Source organism: Xiphophorus maculatus, chromosome 8 (genome assembly GCF_002775205.1).
Source record: "Xiphophorus maculatus strain JP 163 A chromosome 8, X_maculatus-5.0-male, whole genome shotgun sequence".
NCBI classification, from domain to species: domain Eukaryota; kingdom Metazoa; phylum Chordata; class Actinopteri; order Cyprinodontiformes; family Poeciliidae; genus Xiphophorus; species Xiphophorus maculatus.
The window spans coordinates 17117855-17141751 of record NC_036450.1 but is presented as its reverse complement, the minus strand read 5'-3'; the positions used below and the strand labels follow the sequence as shown (position 1 = coordinate 17141751).

General features: G+C 40.8%; 1 protein-coding gene across 2 annotated transcripts; it reads right to left on the bottom strand.

Annotated features, from left to right (window-relative positions):
* Window positions 1-22300, bottom strand: LOC102217649 (SHC-transforming protein 3-like). 2 transcript variants are annotated; one of them, XR_002753181.1, is made up of 13 exons: window positions 20772-22300; window positions 16356-16426; window positions 11031-11094; window positions 10151-10270; window positions 9958-10011; window positions 9721-9772; window positions 9510-9639; window positions 8547-8700; window positions 7234-7324; window positions 6939-7130; window positions 3826-4151; window positions 2504-3746; window positions 1-2411 (listed from the first exon to the last, which is right to left on the bottom strand). XR_002753181.1 is itself a non-coding variant. In XM_023338692.1 (12 exons), the coding sequence occupies exons 1-12, from the start codon at window positions 21393-21395 to the stop codon at window positions 3618-3620; spliced, it is 2007 nt and encodes a 668-aa protein (XP_023194460.1). In that variant the 5' UTR covers window positions 21396-22300; the 3' UTR covers window positions 2496-3617. The 2 variants fall into 2 exon arrangements, 1 of the variants encoding a protein (XP_023194460.1); XM_023338692.1 differs by lacking the exon at window positions 1-2411 and having other exon boundaries at window positions 2496-3746.
* Between the last annotated feature and the right edge of the window lie 1597 nt (window positions 22301-23897).

Sequence of the window (23897 nt, the reverse complement as noted above, 5' to 3'; positions counted from 1 at the left end):
TACACATTCACATTTTATTGCCAAACAGTCATACAGAATAATGACAAACCCATACAACTAAAAGATTAAACATCTGTAAACATCATTTGGACTCGTTTTTATTTCATACTTTTAAATATAGCTGTCCCGAAATAGTGTTTTTCTGTGACACCCTCTGTCATTAATGTATAACCCAGAAATAATGACACTTATAAATACATATTAATAGTGAGGGAAAGAGACCAAGATAAAGTGAGAACACTAGTCTCAAGCAGCAACACGCAGCAGGGCAAAAACAACCTCCAGTGAACAGGCATGCCCCATTGAAGATCAGCTATTGCACACTGAAGGGAGAGAATGGGAGAGAAAAACACACCATTTGTACAAATTAAAGGCACATTTCAGTCAAGAGAAATCTGGAAAGACGCCATCAGTGTCCAAGCATTTTTAGTCGAGTAGTTTCTTTACATTGCAGAGCTAATAAGGTTCAGTCTGTTACATTCAAGTATGAAGCTGTTTTCACCTTCAAAATTTTGTCCAATTTGCTTGTTTCTTTGTTGTTTATTTTTATAGAACATTTTGTACTGTTCCCTTTTGCAAGTCCTCAGGTTTGCTCAAATTTAGTCACAAACATTGCAGAAGTAAAAGATGTAAAGAAGTAAAAGTGTTTTATAGTATGCCAAAGGTCCATGACCAAACAGGTTGCTGTGTAGTTCCTGTACTATACACACCTTCTTGCAGCAAAACACAGGCACATTATATTACATTGCATCTGTCTAGTCATACTCTTTGAACACGTACTTGTTTTGGTACAACTCAAGTGGTCGAGTGCATTTCAAATACAATGCCCCATTCATTTGGTATCCATCAGAGTCCTGACAACAGTAAGAATGAAGCCATTTGAAACAAAAGAGAGAGAAGAAACGAAAAACAGGCAGTTTCCAGAGCAGCTGCAGATCATTTCTACTAACCCTATCAAAATTTGGGTTTCTTTCTTCATGAAATAGTAAGATCTAACACTGAACTGTTTATAGGAGCAATTGTTTACAGATGGCATTAACTTTGATCTAAAATGAACAAATACTCAAACAAAAGCTACTCTTATGGCACCTAGTGGCTGAAGTATATATATGATTAGGCATAGGCTGGCTAGCATTACCAGAGAAAGTGAAGGCATAACTTCAGTTTCTGAAGCAGTTTTCAGAAACAACAATTGGGAAGCAACAAGCAACATATCTGACTGAAAGCTGGCTACCTTTACAACATTTGATTAATTGAATCCATTGTTATGGCAAAATAAAACATGGCAAAATTATTCTAGACAATAATCACCTGAACAACTACTACTGAAGTTAGTGATGTTTTCTCTACTTTTTAAATCATACATATGGAAAAATGTTGTAGATGACATTATTAAAGCTTATTTTAGCAACTGACTGAATAATTCTTGCTTTCAGTTTAAAATAAAATAAATTGAAGCATAGTATTTTCCTATATGTTGACAACACACCTTACCATTTTTTGGCTTTTTTCCCTATATATTTTTATGTTTACTAGAAGTCTGAATATAGTCCTGTTTTACTAAGACTAAAAAAAGCAGTGGAATGAACTTATTAGATTTGGGGAATCTAGATTACTAACTATATCTTTACTAAATGAGCTATGAGTCAACAAGATTTTTCTGGTTTACCAGCTGTGGTTTTCATTTCTAAGTAATTACTGATTTTCTTTCCTCAAAACAAAACAAAATGAATTCATCAAATGCCTCAGATATTCTGCCAACACAGCATAATCTCTGTTTAATCAGCCTCTGTGGGAGAGTGCAGCAGTTCTGGTTGGAAATTAGGATCCTAGCTCTTCTTTCTTCATTAGAAGGGAGCTGAACTTTATTTCTGGTGATATAAACAATAAAAGGTTTCGTTGTGAATGTACTCCCTCTACTGCTTGAAAGTAAAAACACATTGCAATTTAAGTACAAGTATGTACATGGTTTTTACCACTCCTCTTTATCTGAAAAACAGAATATTTGGGAAGACATTTTTACCATAATATTTCATTTGATAAAAAGGATAAAATTAATTCATACTAAAACAAAACCAAGCTGTCTTTAAATTTGCTTCTGTCATTTTAGCACAATCTACAGACTTTTTGTGGAGTTTTTAAAACAATTGTAAGCTTAAACCACTTTTAGACCTAGCTGGCAGTTTTGAGTGAGCTAAACCTAAATATATAGGTCCAAATGAGGGCTATTTATAGATTTAACACTGACCAGCCCATGCCTAGTCGTGATTAAAGATAAACACACTGAATCTATGCAACTGTATTTTCAAGTGCAAGTGAATAATCTGTTCTAACCTTAGCAGGGGTGTCAAACTCCAGTCCTCAAGGGCCGGTGTCCTCAAACTTTTAGATGTGCCTCTGCTGCACCACACCTGAATAGAATAATTAGGTCATTAGCAAGGCTGGGAGAACTGATCTACACAAGGAGGAGGTAATTAAGCCATTTCATTCCAGTGTTTTGTACCTGTGGCACATCTAAAAGCTGTAGGACAGCGGCCCTCGAGGACTGGAGTTTGACACCTGTGCCTTAGTGGATGTAAAAGCAACATTTCCATTAATGACACCTTGAAACAGTGATCACTCCTCTAGTACGACTGAAACAGATCTCTGATTGTGCTATTCATTTGTGATCATTCAAGAAACAGAAACCCTTTTTAAAAAGTTCACCCAAAGAGCAAAGCGTGTTCATTTAAAATGGGAGGATATTAAACTGTATGAATCAAGCACCAAAAACTAATCACCGACGAAACACGTAAAAGAAGTCAGAGAAAACCAATTCAAAACAAACCACTGGTTGAAAAAGCAGAAATATACATATATATATATTTTTTTTTTTTTACAGTGTCAGCATACACAAGCACCTCCTTTCAAATAAAGGGGAATCAAGGTCTACGAACACGGCCACGAGAACAATTGATTTGAAGTCATGCGGCTGCAGTGACACAAGGAAATGCTTTATAATTATAAAAAAGGCTGATCTCTAAAGCCATTGACAGCAGTATGAAAAGATGTCCGTTTGCTCCCCGACACTGTGACAACACATTCAGCTTCAATCTCCAACAAAAGTAGCTTTCATATGGAGACTAATAAATCAAGCTGTCACACTAATGGTCAGTTTCAGGGCATTTTTTTTCCTATTAGAATTTATTTAAAAGAGCCTTTTCTGATTCTTCAACCACTGAGTCAACACTTTCAGTAGAAATATGGTTGTGCTTGACAGACAAAACTTAGTTTAGAGTTTTATTTTAAAATATTCTTCTCGCCTCTTTGAGGTTTTATTTGCACTTCATCTAAACTACAAGAACAATTTGTCGCTTTATTGTTTCTTTAAACACCAAATCAAAGTATTAAGTCCAAATGCACCAATTTTTCTTCTCAAAAATATAGCATTTCAGTCATCACAACAAAATAATAGCAATTCTATAAATAGTTTTCCTTAATCCTTAACAAATGTTGAGTACTCCAGTGACTCCAGTAAAGCAGGTCAGTGTTGAGCACATTGAACCTTTTGTAGGTATCTTCCAGTTCCAGGAGAGGACATTTAAAGGCCCTCTGCTTCCCATCAGGCATTTCAAGCATCACAATTTCCTTTCAACAGGCTGATGGAGACAGAGTTCACTCCCAGCTGAGACAATTGGCAAATTGTTGTCACGGTGATGGCCAATGAGGTGGCTAATGCTGTCAAATATATGATCTTTTGTCCGTACCTGTGAAACAAGAGAAAACAGATGTTAAGAATCAGTTTTGGTTTCACACTGTAAAACCAGCTTTTTATCCTGTTCTTACCGTCCCTTCAGGGTCCACAAGCAGTAAATGCTTGGCAAGTCCATTGTGCATACCAGTCAGAACGTAGGACCCTGGGTTGGTAGTGCTTGTGCGGACAAGAAAGTCCCCATCACTCTTAAGCAGTTTCTCAGCATCACGGCGGCTCATTTTGCCATGGTACCACGTCTGACCTTCCAGCTCCTCTTGCGCGCGGGAAGCCAAAGATCGCACAAGGAGAGGGCTCGAGTTGTCAACAGAAGCTGCCTTCTGAAGGTTGGACACTTGAGTCTGGGACTGCCCCGGGGCCAGTGGCTGGGACTGGGACTGAATGGCTTCCTCAAAAGGCTCTAGTGCATGAGAGGAAAGGAAGAGTCACGACAGAGAAATGTAGTTCATAAGATTGTAAAAATATTCCCGTATTTGATTGGGTTGCATCCTTTACGGGAATTAGGCCGGCCAATCTGGGAAGGTTCACCACTGTTCCATGTATATCCATTAGTAGATAATAGCTCTCAGTGCAGTTTACTGGAGTCCCAAAGTCTGAGAAATGGCTTGGTGACCATTTGTCGTCAGAGAGAAATTTGTGGTTTCCAGTGTGTTTACTGAAATTTAACTTAACTTCCCAAAAATTGTGTTGAAACAAAGTTCATTCATAATTTTACAAGGAGGGCGATTATATTTTTCACATAAGGTCACAGTGGTTAGGAGAGGGTTTTAATTAGTTTTTACAATTTGCTCAGACTATCTTAGCTTTTTGATGAAATCTGATTAATGATAAAAGAGCAGAAACAGAAGAAATCAGGATGGGAACAAATACTTTCTCATATGACGATATAAAATCAGTAGTCAAGTCAAATTGGGGGTTAAAAGAAGGAAAGAATAAAGCCATACACCAACATTAATACTGTTATCTTCTTATCTTTTTGCTGACATGATGTAATTAAATAAGACATGCATAAAGAGGAAAAGCTGTGAACCGCTGTAATTATTTTAATTACAGCAACCTCTGCATTTAATTGCACCTCTGGTAAAGATGTTTAAAGAGCCTTAAAATAAATGTACCTTTTATTAGAGATACATAACAATTTATAATGATCCATCTTTTTATTCAAGTATATTCACTGAGGTAGTCAAGTCTCACATTAAGAAACAAACATTTTTTTAATCTAACTTTTTAACAAAATCCTGCTAAAAAGGCTGCATTTTCATTTTACTAGTAGATTAAAACAAGATTTTATTTAAATGCTCTGATGTCTCGGACTGTCCATGTACTATATGAAAGTTTCCAGGGCCTTTATAAGAGAAACAGGCCTACAGAATCACATATATCTACCATCCTGAATATCATCTTAACATGTCTTTCATTTTGAAGTGTGGGCAAGAGAAATGGACCTCTGTCATATTACATACGACCAGGAAAAAAGCTAGTTATAGATACCTAATTTCTCATAAAAGTTTACACAAGAAAATAAAATATTGCTCAATCAATTTTAGAGTAATTTTAACATAAGTACTCAAATTAAATATCAAAAGCATTTATTTTAAGGCTTTTCTGTTCATCTTAAACAGTAGTACCAATACCTGTGTAATAGCACAGTTTTATAAAGCAAAAGACCTTATACATAATTACATGATTTTGGCTTTAATTAGGTTTGCCAGTTACTGATAACTACGGTGGCCGACAGGTGCAAATGCGCAGCAAAAGAGAAAACATGCAAACAAAAAAGAAGACACCCCCGAATGAAATGCAGCAAACAAAAAGAGAGACGCAAACACCCCCGAATGAAATGCAGCAAATAAAAAGAGAGACGCAAACACCCCCGAATGAAATGCAGCAAACAAAAAGAGAGACGCAAACACCCCCGAATGAAATGCAGCAAACAAAAAGAGAGACGCAAACACCCCCGAATGAAATGCAGCAAACAAAAAGTGTTGAAAACGGAAGTGCTCCAGACCACTAGGGGGAGTCAAAGAAAATAGTATTCATTTCTATGGGACCAGATGCAAGATTCAGAGAAAGAAATTTGAAAGAAAGTAAAGGTATCTCTCTGAATCTTGCATCTGGAAAGTGTGATTATTGTGAGAAGTCTGAAACAATAGAGCATGTTATTTTAGAGTGTTGTAAGTATGAAGAAGAGAGAAGATGCATGCTGAGAGAGTGTGTAGGTATTAAAGAAAGGTTTAATTTAATAGAATTTTTGAGGAGAGATTTCGGGAGTAGACATATTCAAATAATTATTCGGTATCTTAAAAAACAAAGCTATTTCATAGGATATGAGTAGAGCAAGTTGGGTGTGAATGTGTAAAGAATATCAAAGAGGGGTATATAAAGTTATAAGCAAGTTGGATAATATAAGCAGGTGTGTATGTGTGGGGGTATGTTTAATCAGGAGTTAATGGAGGGAAAAGGTAGAAAGTGAAAGTTTATAGACCATCTCGAACCACACTCCATACTGGTAAGTGGCGGTAATGCTACTGTGAGTTTGTTGCCAACCGCCAATAAATACCAAGAAGAAGAAGAAGAAGAATCTTGCATCTGGTCCCATAGAAATGAATACTATTTTCTTTGACTCCCCCTAGTGGTCTGGAGCACTTCCGATTCAACACTTTTTGTTTGCTGCATTTCATTCGGGGGTGTTTGCGTCTCTCTTTTTGTTTGCTGCATTTCATTCGGGGGTGTCTTCTTTTTTGTTTGCATGTTTTCTCTTTTGCTGCGCATTTGCACCTGTCGGCCACCGTAGATAACAGTTCCCATATCATACATAGATCTAAATCCATCAGCAAAACTGTAGCAGACAATATAAAACACTGTTAAGTATTTGTTGTGGTCTCCAAACCACAACAAATTCAGTAACTTGGACCTATAAGTTACTAAATTATATGTAGGGCTCCGTTTTTGACTGCATTCACACAACTGCAAGGAAAATAGCTCAAACTACAGAACTTTGATGAGAGCTTTTAAGTTGTAAGGTCTTTGTATTTTAATCAACACAACTGAATTAATCTCTTCCAAAAATATTTGGTCTAAAAGTTTTGTCTTTTCACAGTATTCCAAGTTAAAATCTTCTAATTCTATTATGCAAAGCAACTATCTACAGTAACTAAACATTAAATAGAAATTAATCAAGTCTTACTCATGTCAAACAGGTCCTTCTGCGGGCTCTCTTTGCCTGCCTCTACTATGCCCTTTGTGGCATTTTCTGCTTCTGCCTGGAGAGCTGCAAGCACCTGGGCATCAATCTGCTGGGTGTTCACATACATGGGCATCTCCGCTGCTTTTGGCGTCTGACCTTTATTCTCTGGCAGACTGCTGATATCAAAAGATCCTGAATATTGAAAGAAACAAAGCCAAAGTCAGCCTGCTGAATTGACAACATGGTCCAGGAGTAAATATGTGCCTACTGTACTGGAGTGTTTGGTGGTTCCTACCCTGCTGCAGGAAGATGGCTTTCCTTTCATCAGCCCAGTTTTCACAATGCCGTCCCTGGTAGTACGTCTGATCCACCGAGCCCGGACCAGTCTGATCAAACGCACAAGCAGTGAATTTATTTCTCAACAAATTATGCTGAATCCAGGATTGAACAGCTTTAGAAGCATGCGGTTTTAACTACCATGCGGCTAACATCCAGATAAAGGATAAAGTTATCGCAAGTAATCAAATCATTTAGAGTATACAGTTGTTTGGAGAGTAAACATTGTCACACCTAAATGTTTCAGATCATAGAATACATTTTAATATCAATCAATAATAACCTGAATAAATACAGAAAATCTCATTTAAAATGATGATATCTTTAATAAGAGGAAGTATGTATATTTGCCCTTGTTAAATTATGCATTAAATGTGAATAGCCCTTTATTATTGAAAGCTGAGAACTGACTAGGACAAAATGGCACACATGGAAACGTTCCAAGACAAAATGTTGAAATGTTTTAGAAAGTGTGTGTCCCCTTATGTCACATAGAACACAACAATGTTTTTGGGGGAAAGATTGTACTGACAGTCAAACATTTTGACTGAGACGTTTGTCAGCATCAAGAACTGTCATTGTAACTGTAATTTGTGCTTTCCAACAAAATGCTAAAGAAGAACATCCTGCCATCAGTTTGTGACCTTAAGCTTGAGGACATTTGGGTTAAGCAGTACTTTAATGATATAATATCAACACATCTGCATTTCTACCTCTGAATGAAACATTATCAAATGGCCTAGTCAAAGTCTTTACTTGAGTGCGATTGAGATGCACTGGTGTGAACATAAACATTCCGTTTAGTCTTGAAAACCTTCAAACATGACTAATTTAAAACAAAAATTCCAAATAAATTTTTATAGCAATGTGAAAGACATTGCTGGCAGCTGTTGCCCCCAACAACAACACAATAATCAGATACTAGGTTTAGAGGGCAAATACAATAAACCTTAGTTTCACATAAAATAAGGTTGGTTTGGATAGCTTTTTCTCCCAGATAAATTAAATCTTAATATGAAAACTGCATTTTGTGTTGATTGAAGTTATCCTTGTCTGATATGACATTCTGTAACAGTCTGAAACATTTAAGTCAACTAAAAACAAACAGACAGAATATTTTTAATGGCATTGTAGTCTCAAGTCAATGACATATAAAGACAAAAAGGATGCTATAATCTTAGCAATTTTTTTAAATGAGGTGCTGATTTATTTTTTTAAGACACATGATTGTTTAATGGTGCTTTAGAATATATCAGGTTATTAAACTTCTACCTGGCCTCCTTCAGATGCTGCATTCTGATTCGTCAGTCGAGTATCAATAAAGCCTCCTTGGGGTGGCATTTTGCCGGGGATGTTGTTATAATAAGGATGTTCTGTTGACTCCTCTTCTTCCTCTGTCCATGCCAACTCCTCCATGTTTAATACTCTGAAAAAAAGCAATAAGCATGGAAAACCATTAAATATATATGTATAGCAGAACCTTTAAAAACTCTTCAACAGCTGAAATTGAACAATCAACAGGAACGTTTCTTCTTAAAAATTATGGTTTCTCCTCTGTATGTTCTTAAGAAATTCTTAAGAAAAGTTTATTCACCATAATGTTAACATTGAATTCATATGAAGCTTACAATTTCTAATTCAATCTTATTAAAATATTTTCAGTGTTTTGTTATTTTTGAAGACACCAATTTCACCTTTCGAATCACAAAACAATGCTTGTTTGGACTCACCTACAGAAGCTCTTGTTCAAAATTTGTACTCATGCTGAATCTAGGATTGAACAGCTTGCATTTACCAAACAACTGAAGAATCCTACAATAAATGTAGGCTTTTCAGAACATATTTTTGCTTTAAAGACTACGTTTATTTTATTTATAAAAATGCTAAAAATAAAAGTATGTTTAGTAAGTTGCTTGCCTTTTTAACTTTTATTATTATAGGATCAGAGTAAGTTTTATTTGAAACAGTCTAACATCTAGAAAGTAGTGAAATAGCTCTGTCCATTTATTCCATCTATTTGACAAAGGAAATTTTAAGATCAAAACAAAGACAAAGCAGATCAATTAAATCTAAATCAGTGTACAAGCATTTATAAAATAATGGAAAATTAAAAAAGGCTAGGAAAAAAAACATCTTTCAAATATCCATTTACTTTATTCTAAATATATCCATATTTTTCCAGACTTTTTGAGACCTGTATAAGAACTATTCAAATATTGATATTGGACTTCTTACCTGTCATGGACTGAGGACATCTTGCTTGAGGGACACTGCAGGTACTGCTGGAAGCGAAGGTCAAACGCCTGGCCGATGGTGCTGATAACATCCTGAGCGAGCCCGTCAGAGCATTCAAGGATGTGACATGCTGAGAAGGGTCAGATTACAGCAGTAAAGAACATGCTGCACATTAGACCGTTTTATGAATGTCAGAGAAATGCATCCTCACCTCTTCTATTGACCGGGTCCTTTGCTACATAGGCAACATAATCCGTTGTATCCTACAAGAATAAAATATAACTTGGTAAATTTAACTGATATAATACTGCTAATACACTGAAATAGGTAAATCTCATGTAGTAAGTTGCATTTGACAGAGTGAGATAATTTGCAATAAATCACAGATATTGACTCTCTTTAAAACATCTATGTTGGTAAACTGAAAATTAATGCTGGCAGTACTTACAGGGTCTCCACCTGATGCAAAAGAGATAGACTGCATGTGATGGTTGGCAATGATCTGACAAAAAAAAAATACATTCGTAAACTGAATATTTTGTACACACACAAATCGTCGTGAAATAAATTTTAAAAGTCCAAAATTAACTCACCCATAATGAGTTAATTTTGGACATAATTGGGGAATGTTGGAGACTGACCTGTTTGCAGTCGGGGGTCATTAGGTTGAGGCTACTAGTGGAGATATTCAGGTTGATAGACATGCCAGCAAACTGGAGATTACTCTTGCCCAAAATGTTGGATAGAGCTTTGGATGGTGGCTAAAAGGAGCAAGGGAAAAAATAGAGAGACAAGAAAAAAAATAGTTTCATGCAAACTAGAAAAAAAAAATCCAAACTTAAATCAACTTACAGATTTCTGACCCCAATGTTAAACTTTTAAGAAACTCAAAACAACACAAGGGAAAATCTCTAGTCTGAATCTGATACCAAATATAACTTTCATCCCGTTTAAAAGAAGGTTTTTAAAGGGGAGTGGGCAGATAAAAAAGGCCAAAGTTATTTAAGATTCTCTGTATTAAGCCGATGTCACCATCATCTGTTTGTCACACATCCACAGGAACATCATCTAATATCAGAACCTCCATTCAGAGATATTAGATGGCACTCATTCTGTTTTTGTTATATCCTCTTTTCTGACATTTGAGGAAGCTTTAGAGAGCAGAATAATGCTTCACATTAAGGCCCACAAACAGAATCCACTCACACACACTGCAGCTCAGCCTCTTGATCACAGATATTGTGAACTACATGAGTCACTAAGCACTGTGCAGTGTGCAATACATCGTGGGCTGAAGCTACGCCCACGCAGACATAGCGCCATTCGTCTTCATCTCCCTTCTCTGCCTCATTTCACATACAGGAAGGTAAAAGGGAGTGGGGGGGCAAAACATACAGAGGGGTTCTATAAATAGACCACAGAAGGGTAAATGAATATCTAATGTCCTCTACTCTTCAAACTACTGAGCAGTTCGCATATATTCTTCTGGGATCTGGACGGTGCTTGCGGTTGTCGGCATACCTTTCTTTTCCGCAGCGCTCCTTTGGTCCCAGGAACTGCTTCACACACCAGGCTGATAGCTTCCCTACGGGGAGGGTAAGAGGACAACCATGTTCAGTGTCATCAGCAATAACATGGGTTGTATTCCCATTATTACTTCAGTTTAATACTTACTGAAAATCAGTTACTATAACTGTGCTTGTCATCTAAAACAGCTGGTTTTTCTTTTTGGTTTTTTAGATTATTAGTCTAAATCTGCTTTAAAAACATTCAATTTTTCTAACATTAATATGTAGCTATAATAGTGAATGAATAAATCATTAAGTAATAGAGTGGCTTTTTCAGTTTGTGAAGACAGATATTACAACACTGTATAAAAAAATAATAAAAAAACAAAAGTCATTATGAAAGAGGTGATGCAACAATAAATTTCCTGTAAGTTTTTAGCAAAGATATTTTTTCCTCCACTGTAGTCCTGCCTACATTAAAAGGACCATGTTTTAATGTGTTATTTGAATGGATAGTTTTTTTTCCCATTAAGTTTGAAGATAGTTAACTTTTTGCATATGACTGTTTTATTATACAGATTAAAATGTGTTTGCGTTAATACTTGTTCATCTTCTAAATACTTATGCTTCAGACAGGTATTACATTGTGCTTCTCCACAAGGAAAAATAAAATAGTTTACTTTGCTAGAAATGATAAAGAAATGGAATTATGTTTCAGACTTTCGCACACTTTTGAGCAAGTAAGGATTCATGCGCAGAAGACAAGCACACAAATTAAAAAGTGATTAACAATAGAACTAATTTAATAAAAAATGTGCACAATTCAAAAATAAGAGATTTATCTTTCTGATAAATCTAATAATAGATATATACTTTACTCTTCTGTAACTTAAGGTTTTTTTGGGTTTTTTTTTTTGCCTGACATTCTGAACAAAAGAAAGGTTAAACATGTGACACAGTGGGGCTACAGCGACATAGCTTTCCAAGCTTATGATGCCAAGCTCAGGAAGTCATGCAGAAAAGTGGACAAGACATAAACTAATTCCCATCAGGCTTTGTTTCACTGCACATCGGTTACAAACTTCAAACATACTCATGGAGTCACAGAAACCTCCAAGTGAACAAATAATTAAGAGTTTACATCAATAAAAATTATTGCTTTACCTGTTTAATGGATAATGATTTGAATGTTTTCTTGCTTAGATACACTAGAAAGAAGCCATCTTCATCAAAAACATGGCATCACGCAGGAATTTTGCAGCGTTTTATTACACACACCTTTGATGAATCAATAATTTGTAATGTTTTACAATGACACATATAATTAGATTTTCTGACTTGTGCAACTCTTATTAAAATGGGTTTAATTGTCTCTGTATTGTATTTTGCTTGCTACTTTTTTTGGAGGGAGGAGGGCTCATTTGGACTCTGACACAATAGAGCCACTGAGTCATTGTCAGGGTCTGAGTCACTTTAATCAGTGTGTCATTGCTGCAATATACACACACGGACTGGAAAATGGGCTTACAGAAGAAGAGGAGCTTCCGTCATTTGTTAATCAACTAACCAAGTAATTGATCTTTTCTTTTTTAAGGTTAAACAGTGAAATATTCCATGATTTTATCTTTTGTATACAGCAATATTTAAATCTAACTTTATGCACATTTGCATTTTCCATTCACTCACAACAGAATCAACCCCTACGTCATTATACTTTAGTTCATTTTAGCTACGTAGCAAAATGTTAAACATGTATGTCTATTGCCAATTTGTTATGTTAATGTTTTGTATGAAGACATAGATGAACATTTGAATTGTAAACATTTTGTTTGTGTTTTTTTTCCCCCACAATACAAGTTTTATATTCCAACTTTGCATTAAGGGATCTCTACTCAGTGTAGGAACTTTTACTGTTCCTACAATGAGGAGAGCATGGTAGATTGTGAGGACTTTATCATTAAATGTAATTGAAATGCTTTAAAAAAAATGTTAAAGATTGTGGAATCAGAAGCTGTGAATCAGCATATTCAGCAAGCTCTGGCACATGGTTCAATTTTTTATGTTAACAAACTGGACATGCAGAGACGTAATTCAACAAAAATGTTTGTGAAACAAAAATTCTGTTTTGTCTTTAAACTGTTGAGCTGTGATTGTGACCTGGGCAGTGAGCCATATTGTCTATATCAAAAACAATCAGTTGTCATGAGGTGCGGTGGTGTTGGTGGTGAGGCAGATGCAGCGGACCCAGGTATGATGAATATGATGAGTTTAATTATAAATAAATCCAACAACGAGCAGCAGGCACCAGGAAACACAGACGAAACAGAAGCTAACATTGACGTAACATTGACGAGGACCCGACGAGGAACAAGGGACACAGGTGGGGTTAAATACACGGGAGGGTAGTCACAGAACGAGACACACCTGGGAACAATCAAGGGGAGGACAGGACAACGAAGAGACTAAGGACACAGAAAACTCTAAATAAACACAGAAAAACACAGATCCTGACAGTACCCCTCCCTCAAGGGCGGCTACCAGACGCCCAAAAAAAAAAAAACCACAACAAGGGTGGGCGGAGGGGCGCCGGATGGGGGGCCAGAGTCAAGAAAAACAAAAAACTACCCACCATCGTGGGCGGAAACACAAGAAGGGCCAAGAGTCCATAAACAAACAAAAAACTACCCACAGGGTGGGCGGAGGCAAAGGAGGCGGGAACCACGGAGGTGGTCCGGTGGTCGTCCGCGGCGGCGGGAACCACGGAGGTGGTCCGGTGGTCGTCCGCGGCGCTGGAGGCGGGAACCACGGAGGCGGTCCGGCGGCCGTCCGCGGCGCTGGAGGCGGGAACCACGGAGGCGGTCCGGCGGCCGTCCGCGGCGCTGGAGGCGGGAACCACGGAGGCGGTCCGGCGGCCGTCCGCGGCGCTGGAGGCGGGAACCACGGAGACGGGAACCCCGGAGGCGGGAACCACGGAGGCGGTCCGGCGGCCGTCCGCGGCGCTGGAGGCGGGAACCACGGAGGCGGTCCGGCGGCCGTCCGCGGCGCTGGAGGTGGCGATGAGTCCCGGGGGCCGCCCACAGACGGCGACGACGAGCCCCCCGAGGCAGGGTCTCGGTCTCGGGAGGAACGCTGGGGGTCTCGGTCTCGGGAGGAACGCTGGGGGTCTCGGTCTCGGGAGGAACGCTGGGGGTCTCGGTCTCGGGAGGAACGCTGGGGGTCTCGGTCTCGGGAGGAACGCTGGGGGTCTCGGTCTCGGGAGGAACGCTGGGGGTCAGGGTCTCGGGAGGAACGCTGGGGGTCAGGGTCTCTGGAGGAACGCTGGGGGTCAGGGTCTCTGGAGGAACGCTGGGGGTCAGGGTCTCTGGAGGAACGCTGGAGGTCAGGGTCTCTGGAGGAACGCTGGAGGTCAGGGTCTCTGGAGGAACGCTGGAGGTCAGGGTCTCTGGAGGAACGCTGGAGGTCAGGGTCTCTGGAGGAACGCAGGGAGTCTCGGTAGGAACACAGGGAGTCTCGGTCTCAGGTGCGCCGGCTGGAACGCCGGCTGATTCGGCCTCGGGTGCGCCGGCTGGAACGCCGGCTGATTCGGCCTCGGGTGCGCCGGCTGGAACGCCGGCTGACTCGGCCTCGGGTGCGCCGGCAGGAACGCCGGCTGACTCGGCCTCGGGTGCGCCGGCAGGAACGCCGGCTGACTCGGCCTCGGGTGCGCCGGCAGGAACGCCGGCTGACTCGGCCTCGGGTGCGCCGGCAGGAACGCCGGCTGACTCGGCCTCGGGTGCGCCGGAGCGAAGCCTTGGAACCGGCCGCGTAGGCGAGCCGCGGCGAAGCCTTGGAACCGGCCGCGTAGGCGAGCCGCGGCGAAGCCTTGGAACCGGCCGCGTAGGCGAGCCGCGGCGAAGCCTTGGAACCGGCCGCGGGGGCGAGCCGCAGCGAAGCCTTGGAACCGGCCGCGGGGGCGAGCCGCAGCGAAGCCTTGGAACCGGCCGCGGGGGCGAGCCGCAGCGAAGCCTTGGAACCGGCCGCGGGGGCGAGCCGCAGCGAAGCCTTGGAACCGGCCGCGGGGGCGAGCCGCAGCGAAGCCTTGGAACCGGCCGCGGGGGCGAGCCGCAGCGAAGCCTTGGAACCGGCCGCGGGGGCGAGCCGCAGCGAAGCCTTGGAACCGGCCGCGGGGGCGAGCCGCAGCGAAGCCTTGGAACCGGCCGCGGGGGCGAGCCGCAGCGAAGCCTTGGAACCGGCCGCGGGGGTGACAGCTCCGGAAGGCGACGAGGGGCCGGGTCCACCGGCGGCTCACGTCGCTGTCTCCGGGCTGACCGTGGAGGTGGCGGCTCCGGAAAGCGACGAGGGGCCGGGTGCACCGGCGGCTCACGTCGCTGTCTCCGATATGGCAGCGGAGGTGACGGATCCGGAAGGCGACGAGGGGCCGGGTCCACCGGCGGCTCACGTCGCTGTCTCCGGGCTGACCGTGGAGGTGGCGGCTCCGGAAAGCGACGAGGGACCGGGTCTGCCGGCGGCTCACGTCGCTGTCTCCGAGCGGGCAGCGGAGGTGGCGGCTCCGGAAAGCGACGAGGGGCCGGCTCCACCGGCGGCTCAGGTCGCTGGCTTCCCGGACGGAGGTATCGACGGGGGCCATATCCGGGGGGTGCCAACACCAGTCTTGTCCCCCGGAATAGCTCCCGCTGCAGGTCGGCGAGGGCTTCAGCCAGCTCCCTGTCCTCCCTGCCGGACCTCCGCCTCGGGCCGCTCTGCCCTTTAGGAGGTAACCTCCTGAATGCTGGGTCCATGTTAGCAGCCTCACCGATCGGTCTGGTCGGGTCCTTCTGTCATGAGGTGCGGTGGTGTTGGTGGTGAGGCAGATGCAGCGGACCCAGGTATGATGAATATGATGAGTTTAATTATAAATAAATCCAACAACGAGCAGCAGGCACCAGGAAACACAGACGAAACAGAAGCTAACATTGACGTAACATTGACGAGGACCCGACGAGGAACAAGGGACACAGGTGGGGTTAAATACACGGGAGGGTAGTCACAGAACGAGACACACCTGGGAACAATCAAGGGGAGGACAGGACAACGAAGAGACTAAGGACACAGAAAACTCTAAATAAACACAGAAAAACACAGATCCTGACATCAGTAGTCCCAAATATATTTACATGTATTTTATTTGAGATACTGACACCAGGAAATATTATGAGATTATTATGTTTTAATAATAATTAAAGAAAGCAACCTTATAGAAGCTACCATTTTCAAATGAAAAAACTGTGTAATATTAAAAGCAACAAGCCATAAAATCCAAGAATTTGAATGAAGAAAACCACACCATGTTTGAACATACCTTGTTATTTGTGACCTTGTAGTGAAATCCAAGGATCTCATCGATCGTAGGACTTCTATGCAGCCCAGATACTGCAAAGAATCAAGAATGAAATCTTTGAGACAAACTATACATAACATGTTTTATATATAACACATGTATATTGTACATGTGTTTTATGTACAATATACAACATATTTGGCCAGGGAATAAAGATCAAAGTCACCACAGTCCTGTTGTGGATTCATAATTATTGTCTTATCTTGAGAAGAAAACAAAACTGGACAGGTGTTAAATGTGAAATAGTTTCATCCTTATGAGCTTGTGTATCAGTGTTGTATGAGATGCATGCAGGCAGCTCAAAGTTAAATGTATCAGTTTTATTCCTTGCTGGTGTCTTGGGGTGTACAGCTGTGTTTTCATAAACATGTTCATGCCATACTTTCCAGCTCTTCGGGTTACTTTAAGATAAAAAATCCAGAATTCTCCAAACTCAGTTTTCCATAGTCCTACGTCCCTTACTTTTGATTTAAATATGAAAACCTGAAAGTTCATTAAGAAGCTATTGCAGATATTTCTACAGGCAGATTTTAAATATGGAAGCTTAAAAAGCAAAAAGAAAGAACATGGGGAGTGAAAAGAAACATGCAGGACATGTGGAGGGAAGGAAGGAGTAAAGAAAGGAAGGACAGAAGGACAGAAGGAAGGAAAGATAACAAAAAGTAATGGCAGTGCTTTATCTCTTCATAAATATCAGTGTGTCTTGTGATGAAGTCAAGTCACAGTACACGAGAGCTCCTCGTATTACAGACATCTCACGCTTGAATAATACTGCACCAACCAGGACCATTTTGTGCTGACAAATTCTTATCATTTAGCAGAATCATATTCTTAATTTGGCATCCAACAACCTTAATGTTGCCCCTACTGTTTCATAACTATAAACATATTAAAACCATAAATTGCAGACGACTTCTCCATTCTCCAGGGTGCATTTAGCAACTTTTGGCAACCAAACACGTTCTATGTCACAGTGACATTTGCAGACTGACAGCGTTATCTATTTTCAGTACAACGGATATGAAGAGCTCACTTCCACAAGCCCAAAAATATATCAAACTGTTCTAAAATTGGAAGAGAAGACTTATTCTGAGCACAGCATTGAAACATTTCTTCTCTGCTGTTTCCCATAGGGTATAAATGTTTCATAAAAACTATTCCTCTTCACCACAAAATGGGAAAGACTGGTGAACATGCTGTTCAAATGAGGCAGATGTGTATTAATCTTCATACATCTAGAATTGGAAACAAAAACTTGGTTCTTCCCAAATTGTGCCCATATTTATAGAGCAATAACTAAAAAGCTTAAAACAAATAGGACTTGCAATCTCCAAGTCTCCATAAAAACTATTAGAAATTATCAATAAACAAGCTGGTTGCTTTACAATGAGTCATCCCTCTGGTTTTGAATGCTGTGCAGCTGGAAAGACAGTTCTTATGATGCGCAACGTTGGCAACCAGTTTTTACAACCAGGAGCTGCTGATTAGCATCTCAAAAGCTCAGATTATACTTGAACTGTATGAGTTTAAAAAGAGGCTTCAAGGATGCAGAAGCAGGGCCAAAGAACAGAGAAAGAAGGAGAAAGTTCAAATCTTTTCTTCAATCAATCATAAAAGTCAAGAATAATATCCAAGACTCCACCGTCCCCAAGATCGGTCTTCAAAACATACGATCAGAGAGAGACTTAAAAAGTGGCAGGAAAAGGAAAATGAGGTGGATTAGCAGTTTTTGCCAACAAGTGATGGTGTCATCCAGGACATGTTACTGTGGAATATTGTCTCTCCTGCCAGGATATTGAGCTTGTTAGTACGTCCTGCAGGACTCATTACTACTAGAGACCCTCCCTGTCCACTTCATCACCATCTGCAATAACTCTTTAATTTCCCTTTGGGATACATAAAGTATTTTTGAACAAAAAAAAAAGTATCTCATCCCACTGCCATCTCAGTCCCCTTACCCAAACCCAAAATAAATCCAGTGGAATGAGCTAAAGAGAAGAATGTAACAGAGAGGATCAAGGATTGTGGATCATCTATAAAAAATATGCAACATTACAAAATGTTTTATGAGAAGACTACTGCTGTCCTGTTGGCAAAGAGCGATTGTAAATATTAAAACCAAGGGTGCCAATAATTGTGGAGAAAACAAATCTAATCTAATGGATTCCAGATGCATCAGCAGACAATCCGCCACCAGGACCCAAAGAAGAAGTAAATGTGGAACCTTTTTACATCTTCTTCATGACATTCATGACGTAAATGTGGAACGTATGCATGTGGTAGTATCTTTACTTTGGGGAATATGTGTTGATCTCTGAACGCTGTCCAGAGACCGGAGGGACTTCTCTATGATCGGGCCAAGATTTTGTCATGATTCGGTTGTGCTGACTAGGCTGCAGTTTGTCATAAAATATTCACTGTTCGACCGAAGTCCAGCCTGCAGAACTTTATTCCCAAAGCATTACCACACCACCATCTTGAAGACAGTGACAGAATATACCACCCAGGGATTAACAGAATTAATAGACATGCCAAGCATCAAAACACTGAGCATGACAATGTGTGAAAATGAGCAGTATGAGATTAGTTGCTTAATAGTTTAAAAACGTGATTCCACAAGGTTGAATAATAGGGCTTCTTAGTCAGTCTAATAAATTCAACCGGAAGTTAACTTCAGACACGTCTAGAGCTTATCCAGCCCATCGCCAAATGACCGCAAACCTTCAAAGTTGGGTGGAAGGTAGGGGTTGACATTTATTGCAGTGCTTACCGTTTTCATGATTTGTTTTCTTGTCATAATAAGAATTTGGACATATTATGACAATGATTAATTCCAAAAGTTGTTGTGTGAAAACTGCCAAAAATTGACTGTATTGTCAGAGTTGTCTTTAGTATTTTTTCCACTGTGTGTCCCATGAGAGCATCAATGAACAGTAAACCCAAAAACATGATTAAATGCATTTACTGCATGCATGTTGGTGATAAAAATTATACTTCTTTAAAGTGTTCAGAAATGGTGTTCTCTGTAGGTCTATTTCAAATGGTATGGTGTTAAAGAGAAGTATTTGTGTTTGTGTGATTGCTATGTCATGCTGTCAAAAATAAACAGTTATCTAAAAAGACATAGTTTCATCATCACCTATATCATTATCACAATAGTACCACAAATGATAACAGAATTTTACTTCCAATAAGAAAAAAAAACTAGTACCATTTCATGTTGACTTTCTCTTTTATTATTATTATTTCTTTTTATTTTTTTTTTATTAACAAACAGCAACAAAAGGAGAAGGAAAGTGAGGGTAAACAATGTCACAGTGAGTCAATGCCCTCTCTAGTGTAATGGTGCATGATGTATGAGGGTTGACCACATGACGCTAATTAAAAGTGCTGTGAGCAGAAACACCACGCTGAACTCGATAGACGCAGGACACAAACTGACAGGAAGAGCTGGGGGCTTGGGGGAGTCAGACCCATTTCCCCTGTCACAGCAGCATTGACTGGACCAAAATAAGTGCTGTCTGCCTTGAAGCAGTTAATGGAAAGCCACGCTGGTCAAACAGACTGCAGGCTTTATTCAGAAAAGTTGTAGTAGGTGTCATATGATGTTAGTCATCTTGTATAACTTGATTTGGTATATAGCATGTCTCACTGGGTGTGTTTATCCCTTCCTAAGAGCTAAAGAAGTGCTTTGTTAAATCTACTGCATGAATAAAAGATCATTTTATTCAATTAAACTATAAAACTTAATGGTTTCAGTGAAAATAGTTTCTATCCCATTACCCCATATCTGTCTTTCCTTGAAGAGTCGGGTCTCAGCATCATCACTGTGTGCTAGTGACTCATTGCTAGTATGATGACATTTGCAGCTCTTCTACTTGTGCACCAACTTAAATGATGCATGATGGCTGAATAACATTAGGGAGAGATAACAGCTGCAATGAGACAAACACACCATGAGTCTCTTCCCGTTCAGCCGTTTTCAGGGAGCTAACACAGCCATGGAGCTCGGAGAGGTGCACGATGTACAGAAATAACACATCACCATGGTTACAAAAGCATAACGCTGTAGCTTCACATACATCAGACAGGAGAATACCAGATAAACCATGGTTTAAAGCCTGTTTTTTCATGTTGCCATTGTGAGCTGTGTCTCTACTTTTCCACCAGTGTTGACCTTCTGCATTTCCTGAATTATTCAATGTCTGTTTTCTGATTGCTCAACCTTCAGCAGTAGCCAGCTCACACACACCCACTCAAGGGCATGTTGTGATGCACAATTGCATTCTCACTCTCTAATCCCCATCGGAGGTAGCTAATCTCTTCCCATTGAAAAAAAAAGAGAAAGAAAGAGAATGAGAGGGAAAGTCCACCAACCTTCACAACGTATGTGACTCCTGGGCCAGATATCTTCTCATTCGAGTGCAGCCATCCTCTGGAGGGCTTGCTCACCAGTCCACCACCCCCACCTGGATTCCAATCGTCTCCTCTAGGCTGGAGATCGTCCAGTTTGCTCTTCTTGCTCATGTTGACAGCTGTCTCCAACTGTGTGCAGGAGGTTGAATGGGAGCTGCACTGAGACCCTCCCACACCAGAGACGGCTGTTGCTGCTGCTGCCGCCGCCACGCTGCTGGGGCTGGAGCCCGCACCCCCACCCCCTTGCAGCTTGGACACGGCCAGGTCCTTGACGGCCGAGGGTAGACCCTTGATGCCAAGCAGGCTGCCCGAGTTGCTGAATTTCAGGCCGGAGACCTTGTTGATGAGGGTGCAGAGGGTGGTGCCTCCATCCTCCAGATGCTCTGAGCCGTGGCTGGTTGTGTTGCTGGAAGGGACGGCAGCGGTGGATGAGGGCTGGACCTCACTTGGGGGTGCGAAGGATGTCTCGGCAGCAGACTGGGAAGAGGCCGAGACCTTGGGGTTCATGGACAGGCCGTGGAGAAGCTCATCGACAGATGTTACTGACTCATTCCTGAAGCGGTTATACTTGGTACGGTGAAGCATACCCTTCCCTCTATAGCTCGCTCCTCTTCTCTCCACCAACCAACCAACACACACAGCCTGCCTCCTTCACAGGCGTGCAGGCAGACGTGGCCGAATCGCGCTGATAACCCTCTCCTGTAACATAGCAGCAGTAGCACAGGCAGCGAACGCCTCTCAGCAATCACAGGCCACCTGACTGTAATTTTTTTTTTCCTCTCTGTTGAGTTTACAGTGGCGGTTCAATGTGCAGAGCTGTTGCTGTCACCAAAGTCCAATCGTTTCTCAATAAAATCCAGAGCAGAAATACAATCCGTTAGAGACCAAATCTGTGGAAACACAACACTGTAGCACAAGAAGTCGAGGATAAAAAAAAACCAACCCTGCCAGTTTTTGGGGTGCAGTTTTTCAAGCTGCGATGCTCCTGCTTTTTCTTCTTAGAGCGGCTTCTCAAAAAGAAAAAAAAAAAAAAATCCCCAAAACTGAAACAGAAAAGAGATGAATGTCGCTGATGATCACGGACACTGCAAGGAAAGAGCAAATACTCTCTGCTGGCTGCTGCCTGCCGGCTCAGAGCTGAAGCATGACTCACTGATCTGAGAAAACCTTCTCAACAAAAGGCTTGCTGAACACCGCAAATCACTTCCTGTTGGAGGGAGAGGAAAAAAACTCCCACTAACAGCACACTAGAACCAATCAGTTTTTAAATTCCCTAGACTCATATTTATTCCCTGCAACACCTTGCGTTCTCATTTGCTTCTCAGAGGACAGTAAATGAAGATTGGAGGGGAGCGGGGTGTGTAATGATCATACTTGGCAAAAAATGAATAAAAAAAAATCTGCATTAAATCAGATCTTGAAACAGCAGGAAATTCATAGAGAAAAAATGTGCAAGGATATTACCTCACAAATTAATCAGAAATATGAGCAACTTTTAATAAAAATTCCAAAATAAAAACTTATTTTAAATTTTTTTAAAATAAGTGACTAAAAAGAAAAATGCAGTAATAAGCTGGCATGACTGGAAATATATTTAAATATATTTCCCATGTTATTTTATAAGAGCAGCGAAACATAAAGCAGACACCAAGCCCAGAGAGAAGCTTCGCACAAACTAAAATCTACCAAATAATCTTTATTAACCGTCTCTCAAACATATTTAAATTTAAACTGAGTAAAGAGAAAAAAATTATTTAGCTTAAATTTTCCAAAATAAAATATTTCTAATTTTAACTTAAATGTGGCCAAAAAATCCACAAAGAAAACCAAACGTGAATTACAAAATAATTTGTTTTGACTTCTAGAAAGATGGCAAAAATTCAGGAAAATGCCCAGCAACTGGTTCTGTCTGAATGAAATTAATGAAATGATTAAAAGAAGCAAATAAAATAAATAAATAAAGCAGAGACTGACATTTTTCTCAGGTGAATACGACAAAACGATCAAACAAAAAGCTCAAGAAAGCCAGTAAGAAACGCAGCAGTATAGCATCATTGTCTCCCCCAGTCAGCAGAAAGCACACATCTGTATAAAATGTCCTCAGCAGCATTTAGCAAAGCTGAAATACTGACACTCATTCATAAGCAGCTTCCGCTCTCACTGTACTGCAGATTTCGCACTGCAGTCCTTCCCAATATCTCTGTTTCCTGCCTGGCAAGAGAGAAGAAAAAAAAAAAGAGCACGTCTGCCTTTTCTCCTTAGAAACAAAGGCAAACATAAAGGCAGGGATGATGAGGCAGGTCCTCGTATATCACAAGAAGAGGAAAGAGAGAAAGAGAAAAAGGAAGCCAAGGGCTAAAAAACCCCACATGCAATATTTAGTCTTTTATGTGAATGAAATAACGGGCAGGCATACCAGTGTTTCTGTGAATGGAAGCAAGGCCTTTCTGCCTCTGCAAGGCAATCCCTTGGGATGGCATGGTCTTATCCAATGAAGAGCCAGCTGGATGACTCATTCAGGGGAGGCTTGCAGAATAGTGGAAGAAACCATTCCAGACAGCCGTTTGTGTTCTGTCTCTTCTCAGCAACCTCTTAGAAATGTGGTAAACAATAATGAGGGTGAAATGTTTGCAAAGCTTTATTCCTCTGTGGTCTCATAAAAGAACAAAGTACAAGAAATGAGTTCAAAATATTAAACAGAAGAAACACTGCCACCCCTATGTGTTGAACTGCCTTCATTATCACCTTTTTTCCTTCACATTCATGTCAACAGTTACCACCTACACATTTAATTACTAATTTACTGTTTATATGCTAAAGGAGATACAGACACTATACTGCAAATATATTTTGAGCTGAAAAACAACTGTAGACTGAATTTATTTAAACTGAAGTAGACACTATGTAATTGGATATGAATTATATATATGTCCTGTCTTTATTGTGAATGGGTGCTATGTAATTCATAAATGGAACATTGTATTCCAACTGTAAGGTTTGCTTAGAAATTTTTGACAGCAAAAATATAAAAATATCCCAGTGGAAAATATATATATAAAAAAAACAAAGTGGCACCAAAAAGTGCCA

Bases quoted from the DNA above. Each gene is read 5' to 3' on its own strand.
- LOC102217649 (XM_023338692.1), bottom strand. From the start codon at position 21,395: ATGCTTCACCGTACCAAGTATAACCGCTTCAGGAATGAGTCAGTAACA. The intron at 9,773-9,957 runs GTAAGTACTGCC...TTATTCTTGTAG, and splicing joins TTGCATCAGGTGGAGACCCT to GATACAACGGATTATGTTGC. The intron at 7,325-8,546 runs GTAGAAGTTTAA...GCGTTTGATCAG, and splicing joins CAGCATCTGAAGGAGGCCAG to ACTGGTCCGGGCTCGGTGGA.